The sequence below is a fragment of the Zonotrichia albicollis genome, chromosome 1 (genome assembly GCF_047830755.1).
Source record: "Zonotrichia albicollis isolate bZonAlb1 chromosome 1, bZonAlb1.hap1, whole genome shotgun sequence".
NCBI lineage: Eukaryota > Metazoa > Chordata > Aves > Passeriformes > Passerellidae > Zonotrichia > Zonotrichia albicollis.
This window is the reverse complement of record NC_133819.1, coordinates 134841895-134864632: the sequence shown is the minus strand read 5'-3', so window position 1 is coordinate 134864632 and position 22738 is coordinate 134841895. Positions and strand designations below refer to the sequence as shown.

Sequence of the window (22738 nt, the reverse complement as noted above, 5' to 3'; positions counted from 1 at the left end):
TTTGACTCAGTGGCACTTCTGGCAGTGAACAGTTAAGTTAGAGTCTAAATCTTTGGCAGGATGGAGACGCCACTGCAGAATATGTGTGCTATTCACTTTAACACACTCTATAGCTCTGCCAGCTGGATGCTGGAACACAGCCAATCCTTAAGTGATATTCCTCAACTACTTTAAAAAAAAAAAAAAAAAAACCAATTCCAGAATGAAACAAAGACCTAAATCCAAAACAGTATTTTGCGGAAATTAGACTTTTAATCAGTATCAAGTGGCTTTAGAAAACATTCCTGTGTTAGTTCCATGTTCCCTCTTTTTGCTGGTTTTCACTGTTTTGGAGGGTTGGTTGCTTGGTTTTTTGGGTTTTTTTTGCATAGGTATAACTTGGCAAATGTGGCAAGAATGGCTGTCCTGTGCCCAATTGTTCTTTGACATTGAAATCAAAGGTACACAGCATTCTCAATTCATACTGATTAAACACACAGATTAAACTAGGTAATTACAGATACATGTGTTGGGGACTTTTTATTTTTTAATTCATAAAATTGTTCCCATCTTTAAAAACACTTTAAAAAAAAGTGGAATTACCAACACACAGAAACAGATGTTTCTGGTAGTTAAATGCCAGGAATTCAGACTCCTTGTCTGAACCAGGCATCACCTGGTTTTGATTCAGTAGTCATTGTTTCAGGTTCTTTTGCTTACACTCTGTCCAGTGCCAGAGAGGTAAATTCACCTTTGGAAAAGAATACCTATGCTATTTGCAAACACCTTTTCTTTAAACAGCCTTTATCTTCACAATGAAAAATAACTGTCAGTAATTTAGACCACTCTACATGGACATGTATGCACACAGACATATTTATGCATACATCCAAATGACCTGATATTTTTGCATTAGCATTTTGTATTAGCATTTCATTCTGCTAACAAGAAAGATAACAAAATGTGATATACCCGGATTCTCCTTCTTTTGCTATACTAATATTTCCTTATTATAAAATTTATTTATTATATAAGATATTAATGTATTTATATTTTTGTATTTTATATGTATCTATATTTTAATAATTTTATATTCTTTACTATATATTCTATTTCTTTATTACAATATTTCTTTGTTTCTTTCATATTAATGAAAGTTTCATTTTGACAGCTTCATGCTTGCTTGTATTGTTATCAGTAAACATGGTATAATTCTGCTCCAGTTGTACTTGCACAGTTTCCACATATTGCCATGCCTGCTGACCTCCCAGCTATTTGTTTCCAGCTAAATTGCCAGCCATGTGTTTGGTCCATAGTTCCCTTTATTTCCCTATCTGAAAACAAATGCACGTGTACAAACATCCCCATGTAGACTTTTCCAAGAAGACACCTTCCTCCCGCGTGGAATAATGCTGAAACCAGCCAGCAAATGCCCAGGTGCAGGAATTCCTGCCTCGTGCAGATCTGTTTGCAGTATTGAAGTTCATGCTTTAATTGAATGGGAATTACTATGAGGGTGTCAAACTTATTCAAGTATCTGTTTCAAAGGCCAGAAGAACCTTCCTTTGCTTCCCTTTTTGAGGAGCACATAGAGATCTGACTCCAGATGTGACCAGATCCACCACAGAATATTGCAGTATCTTACCACATGATCTGTACTGATGTCAGTAGTTTAATTCTAACACTATTGATTTAACTTTCTTATTAAAGTAGACATCAGTTAACTATCAGATGGTACAGAACATAAAAAGTGATACATAGGTGCAAGATTTTAATGAAGTGATAAAGTACTAAACTGGCTCCTTACATGATTACTTAATGTGTCCGACATTGTTTGGTATGTGATTTTGTTCATTGGACATATTATTTCTAATTTAACAGGTCATTACAGCTTTAGTGTAATTGCGGGAATAAAACCACATAAAATACAAGAATTTCAAAATAAATTTTACATATCACATTTATGCAGCAACTTTCTGCGTTTAAAAATTACTACAGTGCAAATCAACATAAACACACACACATCACATGGAGCTTGTACTGAGACAGCAGCTGGATTTGGTGTGCAGAACTCCCTGTCCCACACAGCCCTCACCACTGTGACCATTCATTGCTCCTTCCCATGTGCAAGTAGTGAAAAAGAGCAGCAAAGAGGTGCAGCAGCCCAGGCTCAGGCACCAAAGCTTTGGAAGCAAATCCTTTCTGTTTCCAGTGCTGGCTGATAGCCCCAAATTCTACCAAAGAAAAGCCAGGCTCGAGATGCCAGCTAATAGCCTGGGCTGTGCTTCATACACCCCTGCCAGTCGTGTTTTTCCAGCAGATGCAGCTATCACAGACAAAGCCTGACCTCACTGTGGGATTGAACTCAGGGTATCTTCCTTCCTGGGATGCTCTAGCAGGTACCAGCAAAACAGAGCACCCTCGCTGATGTGTGTACACAGCACCTTGGACAACAGATGGCCACAGTGTCACCTTGGTGACAAGATGGCAATCTTCATACAAGGGCATATGGCCACAACTACTTACTGCCTTAGTCCTGATTTAAGACTATCTCCTGTCATTGGCAAGATCCAGCTGGGATGCCTGTCAAGGTTGAGATGATGCACTTCAAATACAGAAAATCAAGCAAGACAAACAGGACTTTGAAAGAACCTGAAGAAAGGCAACCAGATTAACCAGAAGTCAGACAAACATAAACTGTGAGAAGAAACTGAATGAACTCAGACTCTTAAATATGAGATGGTAGCCTAAAAGCAGCAGTAGCACCCAAACATCACTGCAGTGAATGTCTACATCCATCTCTACAAGGATTAGCAGAAGCAACAGGATCAAAATTCTGTTAAGAACAGGTGCAAAGTGCCTGAGATGTTGGAGAATCCCCATCATTAAAGCACAGGAGAAGCAGGGGGAATGATGCAGCTAGAGTTGATCATGGATTGGAAAAGGGAGAGGCCAATCTCTCAAAGCCTCTGCTGGTCTATATATTCTGTCTTTAGGTAGTGACCGACTACACTGCACTTCCAGCTCATGCTCTGTAGAGTTCCACACATAGCTAAAACTATGAGAAGGACTGGACTGCAGTTTAACTCTGTGTTGATTTGCCTGTGAAAAAGTGAGGTTATACAAAAGGTAGATTCTCAGACTACGTAATTCAATTTAACTTCACTACCTTGGAAAAGCATTAATGCAATGAAATTGAGCTAAATTACACCAGATGGGAATCTCACTCCAAATTTATGCCACTGATCATATTTCATCCTCCTCTTTCAACTGACAAGGAACATCAGTCTTAGGTCAGAGCCTTATCTTAGGTCTAACTCTCAATTCTCATGCACTTAAGCTTCCATCTTTGAACACTCCTGTTTGCCCTCATCAAAATTCTTAAAAACAAAACATCTCCATTTCTGTGTTCTCCAGCACCAAAACATACACTTGTCAGTAATTTTGCCCATCCTGTTGCTTTCATCTCTGAAATACTCAACCAGAATTGAGTATTTGCTTTCCTCTGACACTCCAACTGAGACTTAGTATACAGCTTGCTTAAATAAATAAAAAAAAAAATCCCTTTGTTCTGTAATCTTTGAGAAATTCTGGATTTCCCCAGTTTACCAAGAAAGGAAGCATGGCTGGTATGAAGAACCCAGATTTTTCCCAGTTCTGCAGTACCCATGACATTCAAAACTCCACCACTGCTAACTACAAGAGAAGGAACATCTAGAAAGCACTGAAACCACAGGGGCGTAAATGAGAACTGTATGAGCTGCTGAATAGCAGTGTAAAAATCCAGCAAAGTTGTTTATGAGAATTTTATACAAGAGTCATTAGAAAGGGAAATATATTGGTACTTTGGAAATTCCCACACTGTGTCAAAATGACATTCAAACTTTTAGCTGTTTCTAGTAAAGTTACACCTATCACGGAACACTCCAGACTTGCCCAAGCCACTGTTTATTGAGCGAAATACATGAACTTTCATTCAAGTCAGTGAGAGTAGCTAAATCCTGCAAACAGAAGTGCAGAGCAGCCCACAGAAGAGCCGTGCAAGCTGGCGAGCCAGGCTTAGCTTAGCAGTCTGGGGCAGTGCCAATGCTCACATCACATCTGGACTGATCCTGTGCAGAACACATGGCTCTGGTGCCTCTGTACTACCCACCACTGCAGGGGATGATGTGCTTCTTTCCAAGAGATGGTCTGCCAAAAAATTAAACATTAGATGACATAGGTATTAAACTTAATACCAGCCTGAAAACCAGGCTTGCCTGAACCACACCATCTGATGCTCAGAGTCGGGTTTGCTGGCATGGTCCTGGTCTCAATGGATTGGTCAGCAGAGATTGAACCCAGCTGTCTTTAAAATGTCAGGTGTGATTTTCACTTATAACATGAACCACTGCAATATAAACAAGCCCTAACATTACACATCTCCTAAAAGCAGTGTTGGACCAGTTACATACTTGTTTTATCTGAGCAGATGTCAGCATCTGCTTTAAGTAGAGAGAACTGAAACATTTGTGCTCCTTCCCTGTCCCCAGCCCCCAACTTACTCAAAACTGAGGGATAACACTGAGTGTCAGATTTTTCAGTGGCATTTTATACCAAACCAGAAAGTCAGATGTTATGATGATCCCACCCCCCCCTTACAATCTGGGCAGTCAGGCTCTTGGCTAAACTGTTCACCCTCACTATTAAAATTGATTTGCAAAGCAGCACATTGCAGCCAAAGCAAGCACAGCAGTCATTACAGAGTAGGCTGCTCACACATGTTTCTGTACTTAGCCAAGCCAACTACTGATGAATGGGTCATTTTTGTCAAGCAACTGTAAGGAACTGGTAAAGAAATAATTCGTGGCTCAGAACAGCCATGCTGACAGGTAGGCTTTGTCCTGGTCCTTTTGCTTTCCAGCCACAGCCTGCTCAGTCAGCTGGTCCTCAACCAATTTCAATAACAGAAAAGCATGAACATTAGCAGGTCAGTTGCAAGGTCTTATGTTCAGAAACTATGAAAATGTTTAGAAAGTAAATGCACGGACACTGAAGCAGTGGGAGTGCTAGTTAAACCATGCTGAACAACTCTAAGGTAAGTAAAGAACAATAGTTCAACAAAGGAGTTCAAGTCAGAGTCAAAAATTCTACCTATGCTATGTAATGTGGTCATTCTCAAAATCTTGCACACCACTTCTTAAAACTCAAGATGCTTCTGAGTATTACACCTCTCCTATTAGTCTTCTTACTGTCTCGTGTCCTCTTTATTTTGGAATTTTGATCTCATCATCTTAATATGCTCAACTTCACTTTTTTTCTTGAAGGCAATCTTGCACTCAGGGATCCTACTTTTTTGGGTTAAAGACAAAGCAAAACAGAATACCAAAAAAAAACAAGCAAAACCAGGGGAAAAACCCAACCCAACACAGAAATCAGCAACACCAACAAAAAATATAAAAATCTGATCTACTTTTCTTTGTTCTCTGAAAGTTCTCTGAAAGGTCTTGGATTAGGAGGCTGCGTTATAATAATCACAAAAATCCCAAGTCTTGATACTAGTCATCACTTTGAGAAACTGCAGCAGACTACATTAAAAATCATACCACAAAATTCTCACACCAGAGCAGCTTCAAGAAGCCTCAGCTAGGTCCAGGATGCATTTTACTGAGTAACAAATCAAGGGAGAAACCTTGCCAATAGACAGGAAGTGGCCATATTAGTCGAAAATTGTATCTGATACATTACAAATCTGGCATAAAATTCTCATCTCCATTCATAGTTGCAACAGCCAAAAGAAATAATGACACCCATGAGAGAAATATTGTCTGTCAGGAACTGCATGGAGGTTACATAGCAGCCTATAGTGAGCTTTCTTGCATGCATCAGAGCAATGTCCCAACAAGGGTAAGGACTGAGGAGAGGTGTTCAGCACTCCCCCTGGACCTGCAAGACTTCAAAGGCTGCACTGGAACAGTCTCAGATTTGAAACTGGAAATATTCTAGCTCTAGAAATTTTACTCCAGTGTCTTAGGTGCATAGGAATCTGTGCTGCTGTAAGTGTTCTGCTGAAAGCTGCAAACAGAGAATTTATGCAGACTTAAAACCTAGACAAATGAGGAGCAATGTCCACAGAGAGATCCAAGATATAATTAATACCAAAACAAATGTGGAGTTTTATTCCTTAAACCTGAAAAACAGAGTCTCATCTCTGAAGAAACACTTTTCAAACAGTAGCAAACTGATTTCCTGTCCTCAAAGATGAAGGAAAAGTCCAGCCCATTCTTACAGAAGTCACCCTCAAAGGAATCCAAACCAGCCTGACTTAACAGGTAACTGTGAGAAGCATTGCCCAAAGTATTTGGAGTTTGTCACAATTAGAAGCTGAAGAGGAACTTCTTATAACTCTAACTCAAATAAACATTGTCATCATCTCCCTTCACAGCTAATAAATCACCTGTAAACACAAACTGTCAAACTTGATTTCTCTCTGATGGCTTACTAAAACTTGTGGCTCAAATCAGCCACCCCGACAACCACAGGGGTGAAAGTTGCAGGATCAGGACACTAGACCTCATTTCTAGGTCCAGGAGGCTTGTAACCTCCCTGAGGACACACAGCCCTGAGAACATCTATAATCTTAACAGCCACATATCATTAGAATGCAATTAAAATAATTGTTTGCCCAAAGTCCTGTTCCCAAGAAGTGAAAAACCTTATAATCAGTTCTGCTGCAGAAGAAGTAAAGATGTTGTTACATGGCTTTTTCCAGAGCTTTAACTGCTCAGAAGTTATTCACAGCACACAGTGTCTACACATTCCATTGGATTCACATTTGCTTGTGGAAAAATGGGCTGTATGTACTGGCACATAAGTACTTCCTCTGTCCTGCTCACGCTATATCAGTTCACTAAATAGATTTAATTTGCTGTTTCCTCTAAAGGTATTTACCTTTGTAATTTTGGTTTTAACAATAGGAATATCTTGTATATATACACATACAAAATTAAAGCTCTTTAATGATGCTATGTCAGAAAAATGTCCTTTCTACGAACAGTGCAGGAAAATGTCCTTGAGTATCTTAGATAGAAAAGTCCAATAAATTGAATTTATGTCTCATTTAATCTACAATGGAACAGCTAGTACTTAAAGGGTACATATACTTCCCCTAGTCCCTTTCTTCCTGAGAAACTTTCAGATGCTGAAAATCAATTCCTTTTGTCTCCTTGTTATTCATCTGCTACACATTAAGGAGAAACTCTGGGCATTCAGTGATCCCACAATGGTCTTTCATCTCCAGAGAAGCCTGGTATGAATTAAAAACTTACGCTCCCTCAAATTACAGATGCATACTGCAGCATGCCACTGACTTATGTGCTGGTGATTTCTGCCAGTGTTCTCAGCATGCTGAAGGTAGCTCATCTGCATCTCTCAGCTTAAGTGACTCTTCTACAACACTGCCCATCCAGCCCATGCAAAGTGTTTAGACATGAGCATACATGTAGGTCCCCATGTAACAGGGACTGTCACCGACTCTTTTCCCCAACTCCGTGATGTTTAGAAGTTATTTTAAAAAGTGTGCTACAGTCAAGATGTCAATATACAAACAATAAATACTTCAGGAAGGTAATGCTCTTTCATTTCAGTGGTCTTGAGAAATGGAGATTATATACAACTGACAAAATTTCCTTGTCATGTCTGTTTTTAAGGGCAGTTTTAACTTGGGACTCTTTTTTTTTTTTTTAACAAGCATAAAATTTAATTGCTATCTAGACTGATGCAGCACTGGTCAAACAGACACTGCTCTTTCACTCCCAGCTTCCACACAGTCATGGTGTCAGATGTCCTGTATCATAACAATTCAAGGTTTCCACTCTCAGGTCTGAAAGTATATCAAGGCTTAACATACTTATTCTTGTTTTACTCTTTGATCTCTCAGCCTATTTTTTTCTTCTAACAAATGCTCTTTGCCCATTCCTTACGCTGAAATATTCCCTGCAGCCAAAGCAATACATTCAAAATAAGGAAACACTTGCAAATTTACATTCACATTCTGTCCTACAGGAGCCATCATCTTTTGCTAATCGCTTCGGCATCCAACACTTTTCCCAGACAAGTTTTTAGCCACCTTGCTCTACAATATCTATTATGAATAATTTCTTTGTTTAAATTAGATTTCAGTGTCAGATGTTTTCCACTGAGCATCTTTTTATCTATTCAGTATGGTTGTTTGAAGAGCTTTAAATAGAAGCTACTGAAAAGTTCTCGGGTCTTTTGCTGGTCAGAGTGACCCCAAGATACATTAGAAAGTCTCTTTTCCCAGCCCAGCGGTTGAAGAAGGAGTCAGAACTCTTCATTTCTCGGTCTCAAGGTTGATTATTGTATCTTATCTATAAAATTCTTTCTCCTGGGCTGCCGAGGTCTGCTCAGCAGGACAATCAGAGGCACTCTGCCTGCTCCGCGGCAGTGTTATCTTTTTATACTAAAAACTACGTGTACGATGTTTACAATTACTTTGCAATACCTATCACCTGTGTTAGACAGTGAGTTTTTACTCTAAACCAATCTAAAAGCGCCAACATCACCGCAGAAGATGGAGGCCAAGAAGAAGGAGAAAGGCTGGACATGTCCAGATTCCTCCATCTTGCTCCCTGAACCCCCATTCTAAAACCCCCAAAAAATCTATTTTTCACCCCGTGATAAATTCACTATCATTCTACCTAAACTTTCATGGCTTGTAATTCTTCATATAAGGTTGGTAATTGTTTTTTCCAAGGGCTTAATCAAAGGCACAAGGGTCTTGGGCTCTGTGCCAAGGTCTCTGAGCCCCCTGACAGGGTCCTCAGGGCAGTCCTCCAGGGCAGCCAAAGGAATTTCCTGGGTTCCGACAAAAAGTCAAATTAGAACATTATATGTAACCCTGAGCAGCAGTTAAAAGCCGAGAATGGAGCTCAAATTCACTAGTTATTTTGGGCTCAGATTACAACATAGCCAAGAGAATTTGGAACTTGGTGTATGCCTGACATACACATCCAGAATAGCTGTGCAAAGAGTTAATAGTGGGCTCTGATGCCCTGTGCCACACGGATTAAAGCCAGCTCAGACACACCAATGGTTTGCAGGCAGAGGTGACACCTGCCCAGCAATGCCCTTACCTCACTTGAATCCTCCTGCTGGTTGATGACAGCCAGGGCGTCCTCTGCTGCCTGGCGCTTGGCTTCGGCAACAGTGCGCTCCATCTTGGCCCTCTCCGAAGTGATCATGTCGTGAGCCTTCCGCTCCGCCTCCGACACCGCCTTCTGCAGCTCAGCCATCGCCTGGCGCTTCACCTCATTGACAGCTTCCTCTGCAAAGCAGGGAGAAACCCGTGTCAGCACGGCACATCTGGACACAAAACCCGTGTCACACAGCACATCTGGACACAGAACCCGTGTCAGCACAGCACATCTGGACACGGAACCCCCATCAGCACAGCACATCTGGACACGCCTTCCTGGGCCCGACGTGGGAAATGCACCGCTGTTGTTATCATTAAGTTGAGATTACTTTCAATTATAACCACAGTCGTCATTCTGAGCAGGACACAGAGGAACCTGGTTCCTCAAGCATCCTCAAGAAGTATTGAGGTTCTTCTCTTTTTCCCCATCATCAAATTCTCTACCACTGATAATGATTCTTGCTATTTTGATTCTCAGGCAGTACTTCTTTAGGTACCATAATTTCAGATCCCTGGTCCATTTTATTTGCCATCTTTTTGAACACTGAAAATCAGTTTTGCAGCACAGCAGATATATGCATATACTTGACAACTATTATTGAAGACATATTACAGATTTTTTAAAGAATGTATTTTTAAGCTTGGGGAAATTAAGAAAGGATTTATGGTCTTTAAAAACTTTTTCCCCCCGTATTTTAAAACATAAATACATGAAGTTAAAAAACCCCAAGAGTTTACTTTAAAAATTCAAATCACTGGTCTAGTATCTTTTCTTGGACATACTGTTTTATGAGAAAAAAAAAAATTACTTATTAACATTCATTTGACCTCCTGATCTGTCTTTCAAATCTATGTTTATACTTGAAGACTTGACTTCCTGGCTCTTCTGAGCTCTTGAGCACACCCTGCCCAGCAAGACTATGGAGCATAATTAACACTGAGCAGGGGCACCCTGCTTCATTAACCTGCTTCAAACCTTCATGCTTCTTGTAAAACAACCATGGTAGCATGAGTCCTTTCTTTGGTACATACTAGTGTCATATCTTTTATTCCAGAAAACATGGATTGTCTCAAATTAGTTATTTGTCTTTTGATGCAGGAAGAGTGCAAAGATTTTACTAATGAATGGTCTTTTAATTGACAACTAAAACAAGTAATTTCTTTTTTTTTTTTAATTAACTGCTCTAATTAACAAGGAAACCATCCTCCCCCTGAATTAGTTTATCTAATTTTCATCTTTATTCAAAGCAAAATGACAATGATTAATTGAAAATTTAATAAGCGGTAATTATTAACTTGGCAAACCTAGTACCAATTAACACTCTATTAAAACTAATTATGACATGTTTCATTCAAGTGTTTGCACTTAATTGTTTCATGCACTTAAAACCCACCTTAATTAAATGTTCTGTTTAATTAAAGCCACAGATTTCTATTAAAAATGTTTTACTGTAGATTAAAATCTAAGTATTAGAAACGGTGTTATGTGTTTAAGTTTTAGTATTTAGCCCATGTACTTGTGTGCATGAACATGCAGACATAAATCTGATGTACAGGTACTTAGTCACTCTCCTGAGTTACATCTGATAGCTCTGCACGTTATTTAAAAAATAATGTCTACGTGAAGTCTCCATTTTCAGTTATTAAGCAAATTACAATAAAGTCTTAACTTTAAGCCTTGTATTGACTAAAACTGAACTAAGAAGAAAGAAGTGCTCTCTTGAGGAGTATGTGTGCATGTTACATGTGTGCATATCTGCAAGAGATGTTTCAACTCAAGTTTTCAAGGGGGTGGGGTGGGATTTAGAAATAAAACTTATGCCTTTATTTTTATGAGGCTGAAAATATGCCCTTATATTACCCTACCATAAATGTTGTTTAGGGAAAGCCTCAGGAGAGGAAAAAATCATACCCTTCAACCATACACCCAAGGCTTAATTTCCTTTGAATATTCAAGGTGAATTAAAATTCTATCTAAGTGGCAATACAGGACAATAATTTTTGCTTACGATCAAAGCTACAGCTAGTCTAATTGTATATGCAAATCAGGCAATTTATATTTAAATTATGCATTCCTATTCTAGTCCCACAGAGACTAGAGATCAGCACACGGAGATCAGCAAAGGGAATTGGTAGGACATTTGCAAGGTGCTTGAATATTTATTACCAACTGTAACCATTCACTGATCATGAGAAAAGAAATATACATAGGCAAACATACAGATGCAATTTTATTACCATTTTCAGAAAAATGAGGCAACTTAAATACAGGCGTTTCGTGTCTATGAACTGCAGCTACTGACAAAGTGGATTTCTTTAAGAAAATCTGTATTCTTGCTGATATTTGCTACTAATAGAAATGATTTTTGAATGACATGATGCACTTTTGTTACATCATATAAATTTAGTTTTACAGTTAGGTGTTTGCAGTGGTTAGAAATGCCAGTTTCTTATAATAAACAGAAGCAAAATGCTCCAACATTTTTACATGGACTTCTAATTGCAGTTTTTCATCCCAGACAATCTACTTTTCAGTCCAAATATAGAAACTGAAAATTATATCATATCTTCTATATAGCATAAGTTTTTTGCAACACTTCTTGCATGCTCTTGCATGAAGATGCCTGAAAGTGCTTAGGAGGCCATATGCCTGACTGATATTTTTTGACTGGCTTAAACTATGGATTGGATTTTAATATTTTCATTAACTTTGATGACAGAATTTGCATTGTGCTATATATACTAAGTGTGAAAATAAATAAGTTAAAATGTGTCAGGTCACAATGCACCATCCTTATTTCAATATATTACAAACTCATGAACACATAAAAAATAGAAAAATTTTCTATCATTGATCTTCTTTACAGCTTCTCAAACTAAATACTACTGATATTTTATAGGCATGGAATATTAATAGGCATAGATATTTTATAGCCAAACTTCATAGTTTAAGATATGTTTGTGATATGGGTGATGGCGAAGGAGATTTTTATTTCCCTTGACAATACTGAGCTATGAAGACCAAGAAAGACCAGCACCCTTCCTTTCCCTGTCCTTCCAGAAAAGGAAGAGTTATTAGATTCCAGTATCAGAGAGCAGAAATCTGCAAGTTTTTAAAACCAAGTACCGAAGATCCCTGTACTTGCATCCTCTGCCTAAGCATTCTTGGCACAAGTTCACTGTCATTTTAGGAATGCAACTGACATCTTCCACCCCTCTGAGCAGCATTAACACACAAGAGAAGCTCCAGGAACCAAACAGCTTGTGTGGAATAGGCATTACTCAGCATGGTCTGAAGTCCTTGGAGCCGACTTAAGAGAGCTACTTATCTTTCACCCAAAATGAGGATTCACCAGCCAGCTCCTGGTCACCTCCCTCACCTCATCAACACATTTGTCCACATGATGAGAAAAGAAAGGTGGTGGGCAGATACGCAGTCCTGTGCCTCCCCAGAATTTTGCATCATCTCACTCTCAGGCTGACCCTGGTAAGGGTGGCCATTGGCAGTTGGTGACAAAGAGTTATCTCAGCATTATATCCCAAAATGCATCATCTGTGTCAGGACTACCTCTGTACAAGGCGCAGGACCCTTATTGCCCTTGTAGAGACAAAGAACGGTCATTTCATTCCTCTTCTGTAACTCCAGAGTTTTCAGCTGGACTGCCATGGGCATTGGTCCTGGCTAGGTGACAGGGATGGCAGGAAGACAGTTTCTACATGACACAGAAGAAGCTATTGCAGCCGCCCACAATGGGCCTGTGACCCTCTCTGTATTTACTAAAGGGAGGTTTGTACTCCCAAAGAGAAAGTCATCCAGCCTGATCTGACTGATCATCATTACCTGCTTGCTTCTCTCTCGACTACTGAGGAACACCAAGAACTTGTCTTGAACACTCCATCCATAAGTGTTCATAATTCAGTGAGGTGAATCAGGGCACTGATGACCATTTTCTTCAGGTGTATGAAACTGAAGTGGGCTTACCTGGCTTTAACCCATGAGGTACTGCATGATATGTCCAGCAGCCACAAAAGCACATGCCTAACTTGGTATACTTTCAAGAATTACACTGGAGTCTACAAATCTCCAAAAGTTTAAGGTGACTGCCTTCTCCACATGCTGTTTTTTTGCCACATTCTTTCAGTGTAATGGATTCTGCATTGCAAACAGAATTTCATACTTGATTCAGCTCTCGGCACATTGGTGTTTACAGACATTTGACACAAGAAGAGAGCCACACTGAACCAAAAGAAATAACCTGTGAGGGATTTGTAGTCTTCTAGACTGGGAGTTGCTGCCCAGTCAGGAAACTATGTAGCATCTCAAATAGCATCAGAGCCCTATTCTCAGAGAGCCGAATTGCACCTTTACTGCCTTCATCATGAAACTGTGGACACCCTCCTAAAAATGCAGACCATGGTTTATGAAAGCAGTATGCTTTCTAATGTTTGATTAGATGTAGTAATAGATAAAGGTATGCATCCTGCAGAGTCACACTTCTTTTATTCTCCAACTCACAGGCACAATCACTTGATTTAAACCCACATCAGCCTGAAAATAAGAGACTGGAAATAGGACCAAAGGAAAAACTTTGTTTCAAAGGAACTGATGACATAGATGTTCACAAGATGACATCACAGGACCTGTACACTACCATTCATGAATATGTGCAGTGTGAATGGACATCCAACTTCATAACTCAAGCCAAAATCTTCTACTAACTTGTGTTAATTATGAAGAAATCTTTTTCTTCTAATGTATTGAATCCACGAGTCATAAATTACCTGATGCCAAATGACATCAAACCCTAGATTTTGCAAGAGGACTGAAGTTTTTGAAATTTAACAGAATAATGCTCCTCATAGTGAGATTTCCTAGGATTGCAATTTTTTTTTTGTATTTTTCATTTAAAATGTTAACATAAATATGGCAATATGAAAATATTCTTGGGCACTGAGTTACAAAGGCTACACTTTTCTTGGACAAAACCAAGAACATGTACAAAGTTTTGCTATTTTTCACAGAAAATACAATAGTTTTTAAAACATTAGCATATTGAAAAATGTAGACTTTACATGATAAACCCACATTATACACAAAACACAGCTTCTTGTCTGATGCAACGATAACAGCATAACATTTTTACCTGTATGGTGTGTATCTAGTTTAAAACACATTGGAAAGCAGCAAGCATTTACAGGAGATTTGATCAGAAAGCATCAACACTGCTGCATATTTGCCATTTAATCATTAACTGCTGCTCAGACAGCTGCTGCAGACTTCATGGTTATACAGGTGTTCAAAAGCAGGGGGGTGTGTTTGGGTGTATAAATAGCTCCTCGACTATCTCGAAGGAGTTCAAGAGCTGCCTCCTGGCCCCTCTGAAAACAAGGAAGCTCTGATGTCAGTGTCACAAGAGCAAAGGTTCAGCTGCAGCACCAGAGTGGGATCCTTGCCAGGAAACTCCTGTGCTCAGGCAGAGTTTCAGAGTTAAGAAAACTTTGCACAACCACAAGGTCTGCCCAGGGTGCTTTCCAGGCACAGGCAGATGCTGTCAATGCCCTGCACACAGCCAGAGCAGCTGCAGAGATGTGAACTTGCTGACTTCATTGCACACTCTGCAGGTTTATGAGCACAGGCTTCACTGGGGGCTGACAGGCACAAAATCTTTTTTAAATTAAGAATGGTTACTTTGCATAGTTGAAGTCTTTTTTATTAACAGGTGTACTTGGGTATTTTCCCCTCCTTTGGGAATTCTTACTTTAACTAGGTAAGAACCCTGAAGCTTAAAAAAACTCACCCACACTAACCTCTTTTTTTTTTAAATTGCTAGCAGACAAACTTTTAACATATCAAGTTTCATCCTGAAACCATTAGAAGCCCTGAAAATAGGGGTCCACATTGGAAGTACTGATATTTCCCCTAACTGTAGCAGCAGATGATTCTACTATAAAATTATTTAATGTCCCGATCAGTTCCAGTTTAAGATTATTAAATACAATTTCTTCTTGTTACTAGTAAGCCCTTCCCCCGCCTCCCAATTCCTCACATCAGTGCATTAACAACTGCACACAGCTGCCAGACGACTAAGCTGGTGTTTTTAAACAGTTCTTACCAGCTTTCTTCCAGATCTCTTCTGGCACGTATCCAGACGCAGGCCTGTGAAGGAATTCCCGATGAGATTCTGCAGGAGGAGGGGGTGAACAGGGAAAAAGAAAGAGCATCATAAGCAATGCTGGCTTGTTGAGAACAAGGCTTAGAGAAAAATACCTTTTCTCTTTAATTACAGCTCAGACAAAGAAATCAAGTGAAGCTTTTCCCTCCTCAAAACAAAGCGGATGCCACAGCCGTAGCTCATGAACGTCCCGTAGATCAGATCAGTTCTTACAATTTGAATGTCTCATCTTAAGCCAAGTGAAGATGTTCATTTTATTTTTATTTTACAGTGTTTTGAGTCAACTCTGTATGACAGTATCCACACTTTTAAGGGAGGCTTTGCAAGACAAACTGAGGGAGTGACATGCTTTGTCCTTTCTCATTGTATTTATGAAAAGGAAAAAGAAAGGGCAACAGTGCAGGTCTGCACTTCTGCTCTGTGGAAAATAACGAGTACTTATGAGTGCAGATAAAAGTCAAGATGTCATTCCAGTGATCAAATAAGTTGTCCACAGAAAAGCAAAGGGGTGTTTCTCTAAGTTCAGAGCTGTGCTTTCCTGTATCTGAGCCCATGGTGGCAACTGTAGCTGCAAGAGTTTGAAAAACAGAACCTTTAACTTTAGGTTAAGGCCCTAAATACAAGCTGCCAAACAACCTCACTGGAGCTGAAGCTCGTAATTCACCCATATATTTCAATCACACTTTGACAGCTCTTTCCCCTTCTCCTCTTTTTTTTTTTTTTTTTTTTTTTTTTTTTTTTAAGGTTTAACCTTTAGGCCTGGGCCTAAGAGTTTTGAAATCAGAAAGATCCCTTTCACAGGGACTTCAAAGAGCTAAGATCAGATGATACAAAAAGAAAATTCACTTTGGTCTGAAATTTAGCATAGAGATCCTCAGCAGATGAAACTGAAATTGCTCCTTTCAAATGCAATTTAAAAACTGATTAACTATTATTCAAAGTAATAGAGGACAAAATGAAAAAAATACAACCAAATGCATAAAACTAAGTTCGCTGCCATGATTACTATTGCCAGTGTGTCAGAATTCAATTGCCTAAAGAAAATAACTTGATTTGTTACATTACAGACAGGTTTGAATGTTTTTGGAGATGCTGCTAGAAGTTTGATGTCTGGGCTTGAAATACAGCAAGAATATACCTGCCATTCTTGGAATACTAATTTTGACTAAATGTATTCAGTTTTCTATCTTAGGAGCTTTTATTCACTAACTTGGTTAAAAAGCAATATGTTTAAGAAAAAGTGAAACATCAGGGTTTGCAAATAATTTCTTATACCACTACATGTATGCATACAGTACTGTTTACATACAGCAGCCCACATAAACTTAAATGCTTTTAAAAGATGACAATATTGCAAGCGGCTAATAAAGGTGGAAATGACAGGAGCTTTTTCAACAGAGAGTAGGGAATTCCTGTGCACTGTTTCACAGATGTAGTTTCTAGCATGAAAATCTGCAGACAGTGACTGGGAGTACATCTTCCCATCTGACAGGCAGCTGAGAGGATTTACCCAGCTCTTCTGTTTGTCACTGAAGTATGGGACAACAATTTAAAATAGATTTTTGTCGGCGGACTTTCACAGCTCTCAAGCATAAAATAGTAACACTGTATATGTGTGTGTGTGTGTGTGTGTGTGTGTGTGTGTGTGTGTAGATTTTGCAAAACAGCTATTTATATTGGTTTAATCAACTTGATAGAGGATTTCAGACCTGATACCAAAAATGGGAAAATTCTCAGTATGGCCTGGCTTGCACAATTCTGGAGATGACGAATAGCCCTGTGTACAGTTTTCACCCCTTAAAAGCTTTTAGACTTACAGGCACAATGCCAGTTCTGTTAGGGGGACAGAGGCAACAGCAGAAAATATTGTGTGAAGGCTCAAGAAAAAATAAAGGCAAAAAATTAAACCACTCTTATTTGCTGTTCATGGAATACCTGCAGGAACAGACTCAACCGGGCTCCAAATGTGGCAAAACAAGGGGTTTGTGCCATTCATGTCTTTGCTCATATTGAGTTTTCCTGTCTGGTATATAAGGTACCATCCAGTGTTCAAGGGGAGCATAACCTTGATTCAAGTCTATGGCTCTTAGTTTTGGGTGGTGGGGAGGGGGGAAGAAAAAAAGGAAAAGAAAGAAAAAGGACAGAGAGATGTGGAATTGATTTTTTGGTACACATGACTTTCCAAAAATGGAATTCAATGACATAAATGACCAGATTGCCAGATAATTGTTAAAATTTCCAAAACATAAACATCAATCAAGCTCTTATTCCAACCACAAATTATTTACATGAGGAATGAGATCCTCTGCAAGAAGACTTAAATCAAGAGCTTATGAGAGACTTTCCCATAGTTTGGAATGGTGCACAAAAAAGACAAGAAGCACTTATGAAGATAATAAAAACCATATTTTCCAAGCCAGAAAAATTTTAGTAACATGTCTATTGTTTAGGCAGTGGTGATGAGTCTGTGAAAACAATCTTCTTTCTAAGGCTAAACTACAGGAAATGACCAGAGGACATAAATTTTACATATTAGTGTTTTTAAGGTAAGGAGTCCTTCAGTTTAAGTATCACAAAAATTGCTCATTAAAACTGAAGCACAAAAGATCTTAACTTGGATATCTAGCAATCTCAAACTAAGATTAACACAGCTGAGTGAAGTCCCTAAAATACTAAATGTAGAAGCAACTGCAAAAAGCAATAATGAGGACAATGCATAATATTAAATAACTAACTGTGCGCCTAGAAGTCAAAGTAAATGCTACCTAGAATGAAACTGAATGAAATCAGACAACAATAAGAATAATCTGAAGTGACCAGGCAGATCATTCAGAAAAGGATATTGGAAAAGCTTTACATGTCAGGCATTATAACAAAGGTTTGTTAATGGTGAAAATGCAACAGTACCATTATGCAGAACAACAGTGTGTACACTGCTGAATTAACTTGAAATTCATGGCAAGGCATGAAAGCATGTGTTGGTAATTAGTCCAGTTCCTACTGAACCAAAGTAAAAAGATGAACAAGGAAAATAAAAAGCATATATGTAAATGAGGATAGTCTGTACTTGTCTGTAAGTGTTTAAATGAGGTAAAAACAAAAGAGACTTTTGATATCAAAAATGGTATGGGAGTTTTCTATTGTAATGTGAAATAAATTTGTGAAATAGTAAAAAAGTTGTTGGAGTGGGAGAATACACATGAAGAAAATTTAAAAATTGCACTGGTTTCAGCTCTCACATAAGAATGAAAATTTTTGATGGCTTTAAGATAAAGAGAAAAGGTGCTGAAAGAGAGTGACGTGCAGAGATGTGGAGAGTTGTAAGAGCAGCCATAAATATGGATCTGCAAATTGAAACTGAGATGAAAAGCTAGGACCAAATAAATTATATGAAGTCTTATGTGATCATAAGGCTCAAACTCAAGAAAACAGAATAGAAAGACAGAGAGAAAAGAATTGTTCAGTAATCTCAAAGAGCCTAATTCACATTTGGAAAGAAGGACAGAAGGTAAGTTGGCAAAACAAAAGAATTGAGGTTTTTTTGCACGGGACACTGACATGCAAGTGTATAACACAAAGTATTAAGAAATGGAATGAACAGCTGATGTTTTGATGATCTTATACAATTTACTGCATTCATGAAAATACTGGCAGTGATAATAATACCCTGCATGCTGTACTGAATATTGAGGGTCAAAAATAGCTACACATAAGCAGTCATGAACAGATTAAATATATATGCCTTTTTATGTATTTATGTGGTTTCCATATTTCAAATGCAAGTTCTGCTTCATTCTATCCTATAATAAATGTAACACCATTAGTGCGACACAGAAAACAAACCAGAAAAATTCTCAGAGCAACAAATATAAAATATTCACTGCCTGGTTTGTAAGAGTCAAGTTCAAAACTGTGCCAGTTCCACATAATAAAAAATAGAGATCTGAAGGTGGGTATTACTGATGAGGCTACCTTGCAAACCTGGCTGGGGGGCAAGTGTTCCCAGTATTTTTAAGTACATCTTTGCCCTTCTTTGCTCTCTAATACATTTTTCTGGCTATTGCAACACCCCTTGAAATTGTGTTAAAAATATAGTTGTTATTTTCTCATTGTAAAAGAAAAGAAAAGCCACATAGGTACAGTATTACTGAATCATCCTCAAGCAGAGGCCATGTCAGAGCTGAGCACTGAGAACACACACATGCAATGTTTCTGCAGCTGGAGCCCTACTAACAGCATGCAGTTCACTAAGCCACAATCGAGCCCAAGCCTCCCATGCAGAGAGTGGATTAAGAGCAATACTTAATGTCATCAGTGACCAGTATCGCAGAGGCTTTACATTCTAGAATTACAAGTTATAAATGTTACTGTGGTATTCACAGCATTATGGTTTGCTCATGTTGAGAATATCATGCATATCACAGCACTGCTGATTATCTGCAAATGGCAAAGGAACAGGTTTATCATCACAGCATGAACAGATACGTGTTGGCAGGAATGCTCTGGCTGACACTGAAAACATGATGGTGAACAACTTTAGAAAAAATAAAAAGTGTCTGAAAGGGTTAACATTTAGAAATGTATTAAGAAACGGCTAACCTATGTGTTTTTCACAAATTCATAGACTTCTGAGAATCCTGGTTTCCTGAGGCAAATCCTGCAGGTATTGCACTCTTCAGCTGGAGATTTCAAACTCTATTTTGTAAGATTTCCATTCAGATAAATTCAACAGACACAAAATATCAACACTGCTGCAGACCTTCTGATGTGTGCCTGCTCCACTTATCTAGAGCCACAGCTGCACTCAGTATGGTTATAGATCTTGTTTATAACCCATGATGCTGAAGAACCCTCATCTTTAATTTATCCTACTGTGTGTATTTCAGTATACAGTGTCTGATATGGGTAATTATTCACTATTAGGATGAAAGTTGCAGTCCTGCTGCAGTATGTAGTACTGAAATTCTTCAGCAGAAATGGAGGAGTCAGATGATATATTATTCACTTCATAGACCATCACAGTTAATCAAGTGAATATATGTAAAGTCTGAGTCATTTTTAGACTTTCATAAACATGTATTATTCAGACTGAAAAGACCCTCTTACCTTCAGCACATTCTTGGAGAATAATGGGAGCTTGTAACCTATTGTAGATAGCTAATGTGTGTATTGGATTGCTTTGAATTAAAATGAATTATCAAGTATTTAATTTAATTTTTCAATTAAAAATAGCAACAGAAAAATATTGATCAGATATTGCAAACTTCCAGGCTCAACATGATTTACAGTGATGTCAAATCAAAAGAAGCAGAAAAATCTTTGGCAGGAAAAAAGTCTACTGGTTCCAAATGACCATCAGAATTTTCTTCAATTACTTTTCAACTCAAATTATCCATACTAGATCTCAGGTCTGAGTTTTTCAACAAGACCTATCTATGAAAACTGTGATATGTTTGTAATGAGAAGTTATCACTTCAGGAATGATATTTGAATCGTAAAGAAAAAGAAACAAAGGCACAGATAATGTAGCCATATGGCCCCCTTTTTTTTCTCACTTGCATCTCCTTGAGATGACAGGATGGATTTAAAGGCTGGATTACCTTGTTGAAAGAAAAAAAAAGGTACAAAGGGAATTCACTGATATTTGGAATCTCTGTAGCAAACCCCCCAATATTTACATGCTGAGGTACTTTAATTAAAATATTGGAGCAATTTTCCAATCCTTTTTCCCCCACTTCAAAACTGAAATAAAAAAGCCCTAAACCATCCCCAGGCTCACAGACACTGCTTTAGTTTCGTTATACCTCTGAATGTTAGGGATTTTCATTTTGTTAACTAGATTACTACCAGAGTTGAGGAAATCTAAGGATTAGCTTTCCACAGACTCCAAAGTAAGCATTTTCTCCCTGTCATGTCAGACATAAAAGCACTTCTAACCAATATTTACAACTGATATGGATGCTACATCACTGAAGTGATCCAAGTTTCATGTTTGTGAGTCTCAGAAGTATTTTTTCAACCAAATAACCAAAGTGGACGTGTTAAAATTGAATGGACTCTAACCAGTTCATTTGTACCCACAGTACTGCAGAGCTGACCGATGTATCCAATGCCAAAGCCTGTGCTGTATAACTATCTTTTAAGCCAGAAGACTTTGCTGTTTCCAAGAATTCATCTGGACATATACACAAACAAATGCTAATATAGGGATCTAACTGTATGCTTGATCTTCATTTTATCTTATGTACCTATTGTTGTGGTGATGACTATTTTTCTTGGATTGTAATATTATCTATGAAGTTTTCATGAATGTCATGAGTTCCAGTTTCATTAGAGAACGTTCATTTTTTCTACCTACTAAGTACACAAGCAGCATGGCCTGTCTCTTTTTGCATCACAGCTTCACTAGAGAAGTGAGCCACTGCTTTAGATCTATTCACAAGTTCTATTCCTGAAGTTGCAAATGTGATTGACGTTTCAGATGCCGTATTTACGAGTCTTCCTTTACATTACATTTAGCACTGTTCATGCAAGCCATTACCTGAATACTTTCTGAGAAGGGCTCCTCTAGGGACTAGACTTATTAGTGAACTATGGAAGCATTTCCATAACCCTTCCTCCCACTGATTGGAGCACATTTATAGAGCTATTGACTCAAGTAATTTGACATTCACACAAAAAAGATTTGTTTGTTATCAAGAGGCACCAAATATTACAGTAGTAACTCTAGAAATTTACTAAGAGAATGATGGAGATGGGATTAGATTTTTTTTATGTTTTTCTATTTGCAATTCAATAAATTTTTGATGGTAAATTATTCTTAAAGGCAAAAGGAAAACACAGTTAAAATATAGTTGCAAAATAACACACATTCTACTGATTCTATTCTGGAATACTAGTAATGAAGAGAATTTGTGATGATTTTGAGTAGATGGCATTGGATAGAGATAATTCATATTTTTATAAGGCAATATTAGACAAGCAAGCATAGTCTCCTGACATTTTCAAAAGAACAAGAAAAATAAAAAGATATCACTGAGATGTTGCTTTATCATATCTGCCATGAAAGTGAGGAGAAGGGGCAGAAAAAGGCCAAAATACTAGTAACTCACAGAAAGACCCCAAATTAAAGTTTGTTTTTATAGAGCAGAGTCCTCTCAGAGTAGCTGTGTGCGGCACTGTGTGAGAGTGACTGTGAAGGTCTGCAGGGAGGACAGCCCTGCTGTTTGGTCTGGTAAGGTGGCTGCAGCCCACCCAGCTCAAGCTCTGCTGCCTGAGCCAAGGCCTGGACAGCTCCATGGAAATACACAACAAACAGTCTTCAGACACACCTGCACAAGCTGCAGTGATGGACAGAGACCTAGGAGGATCATACATGCAGGACTGTGAG

General features: G+C 38.5%; 1 protein-coding gene across 7 annotated transcripts in view; it reads right to left on the bottom strand.

The window, feature by feature from the left end:
- The window catches only part of RUNX1T1 (RUNX1 partner transcriptional co-repressor 1), a 116000-nt gene that overhangs the window by 4583 nt on the left and 88679 nt on the right, over window positions 1-22738 (bottom strand). For all 7 annotated transcript variants that reach the window (XM_014276043.2, XM_074555232.1, XM_005479517.3 and 4 more), the window contains 2 exons: window positions 15289-15357; window positions 9114-9304 (listed from right to left, as the gene is read on the bottom strand). In XM_014276043.2, the coding sequence (XP_014131518.1) occupies window positions 9114-9304; window positions 15289-15357 (260 nt within the window). The remainder of the gene's footprint in view (window positions 1-9113; window positions 9305-15288; window positions 15358-22738) is intronic.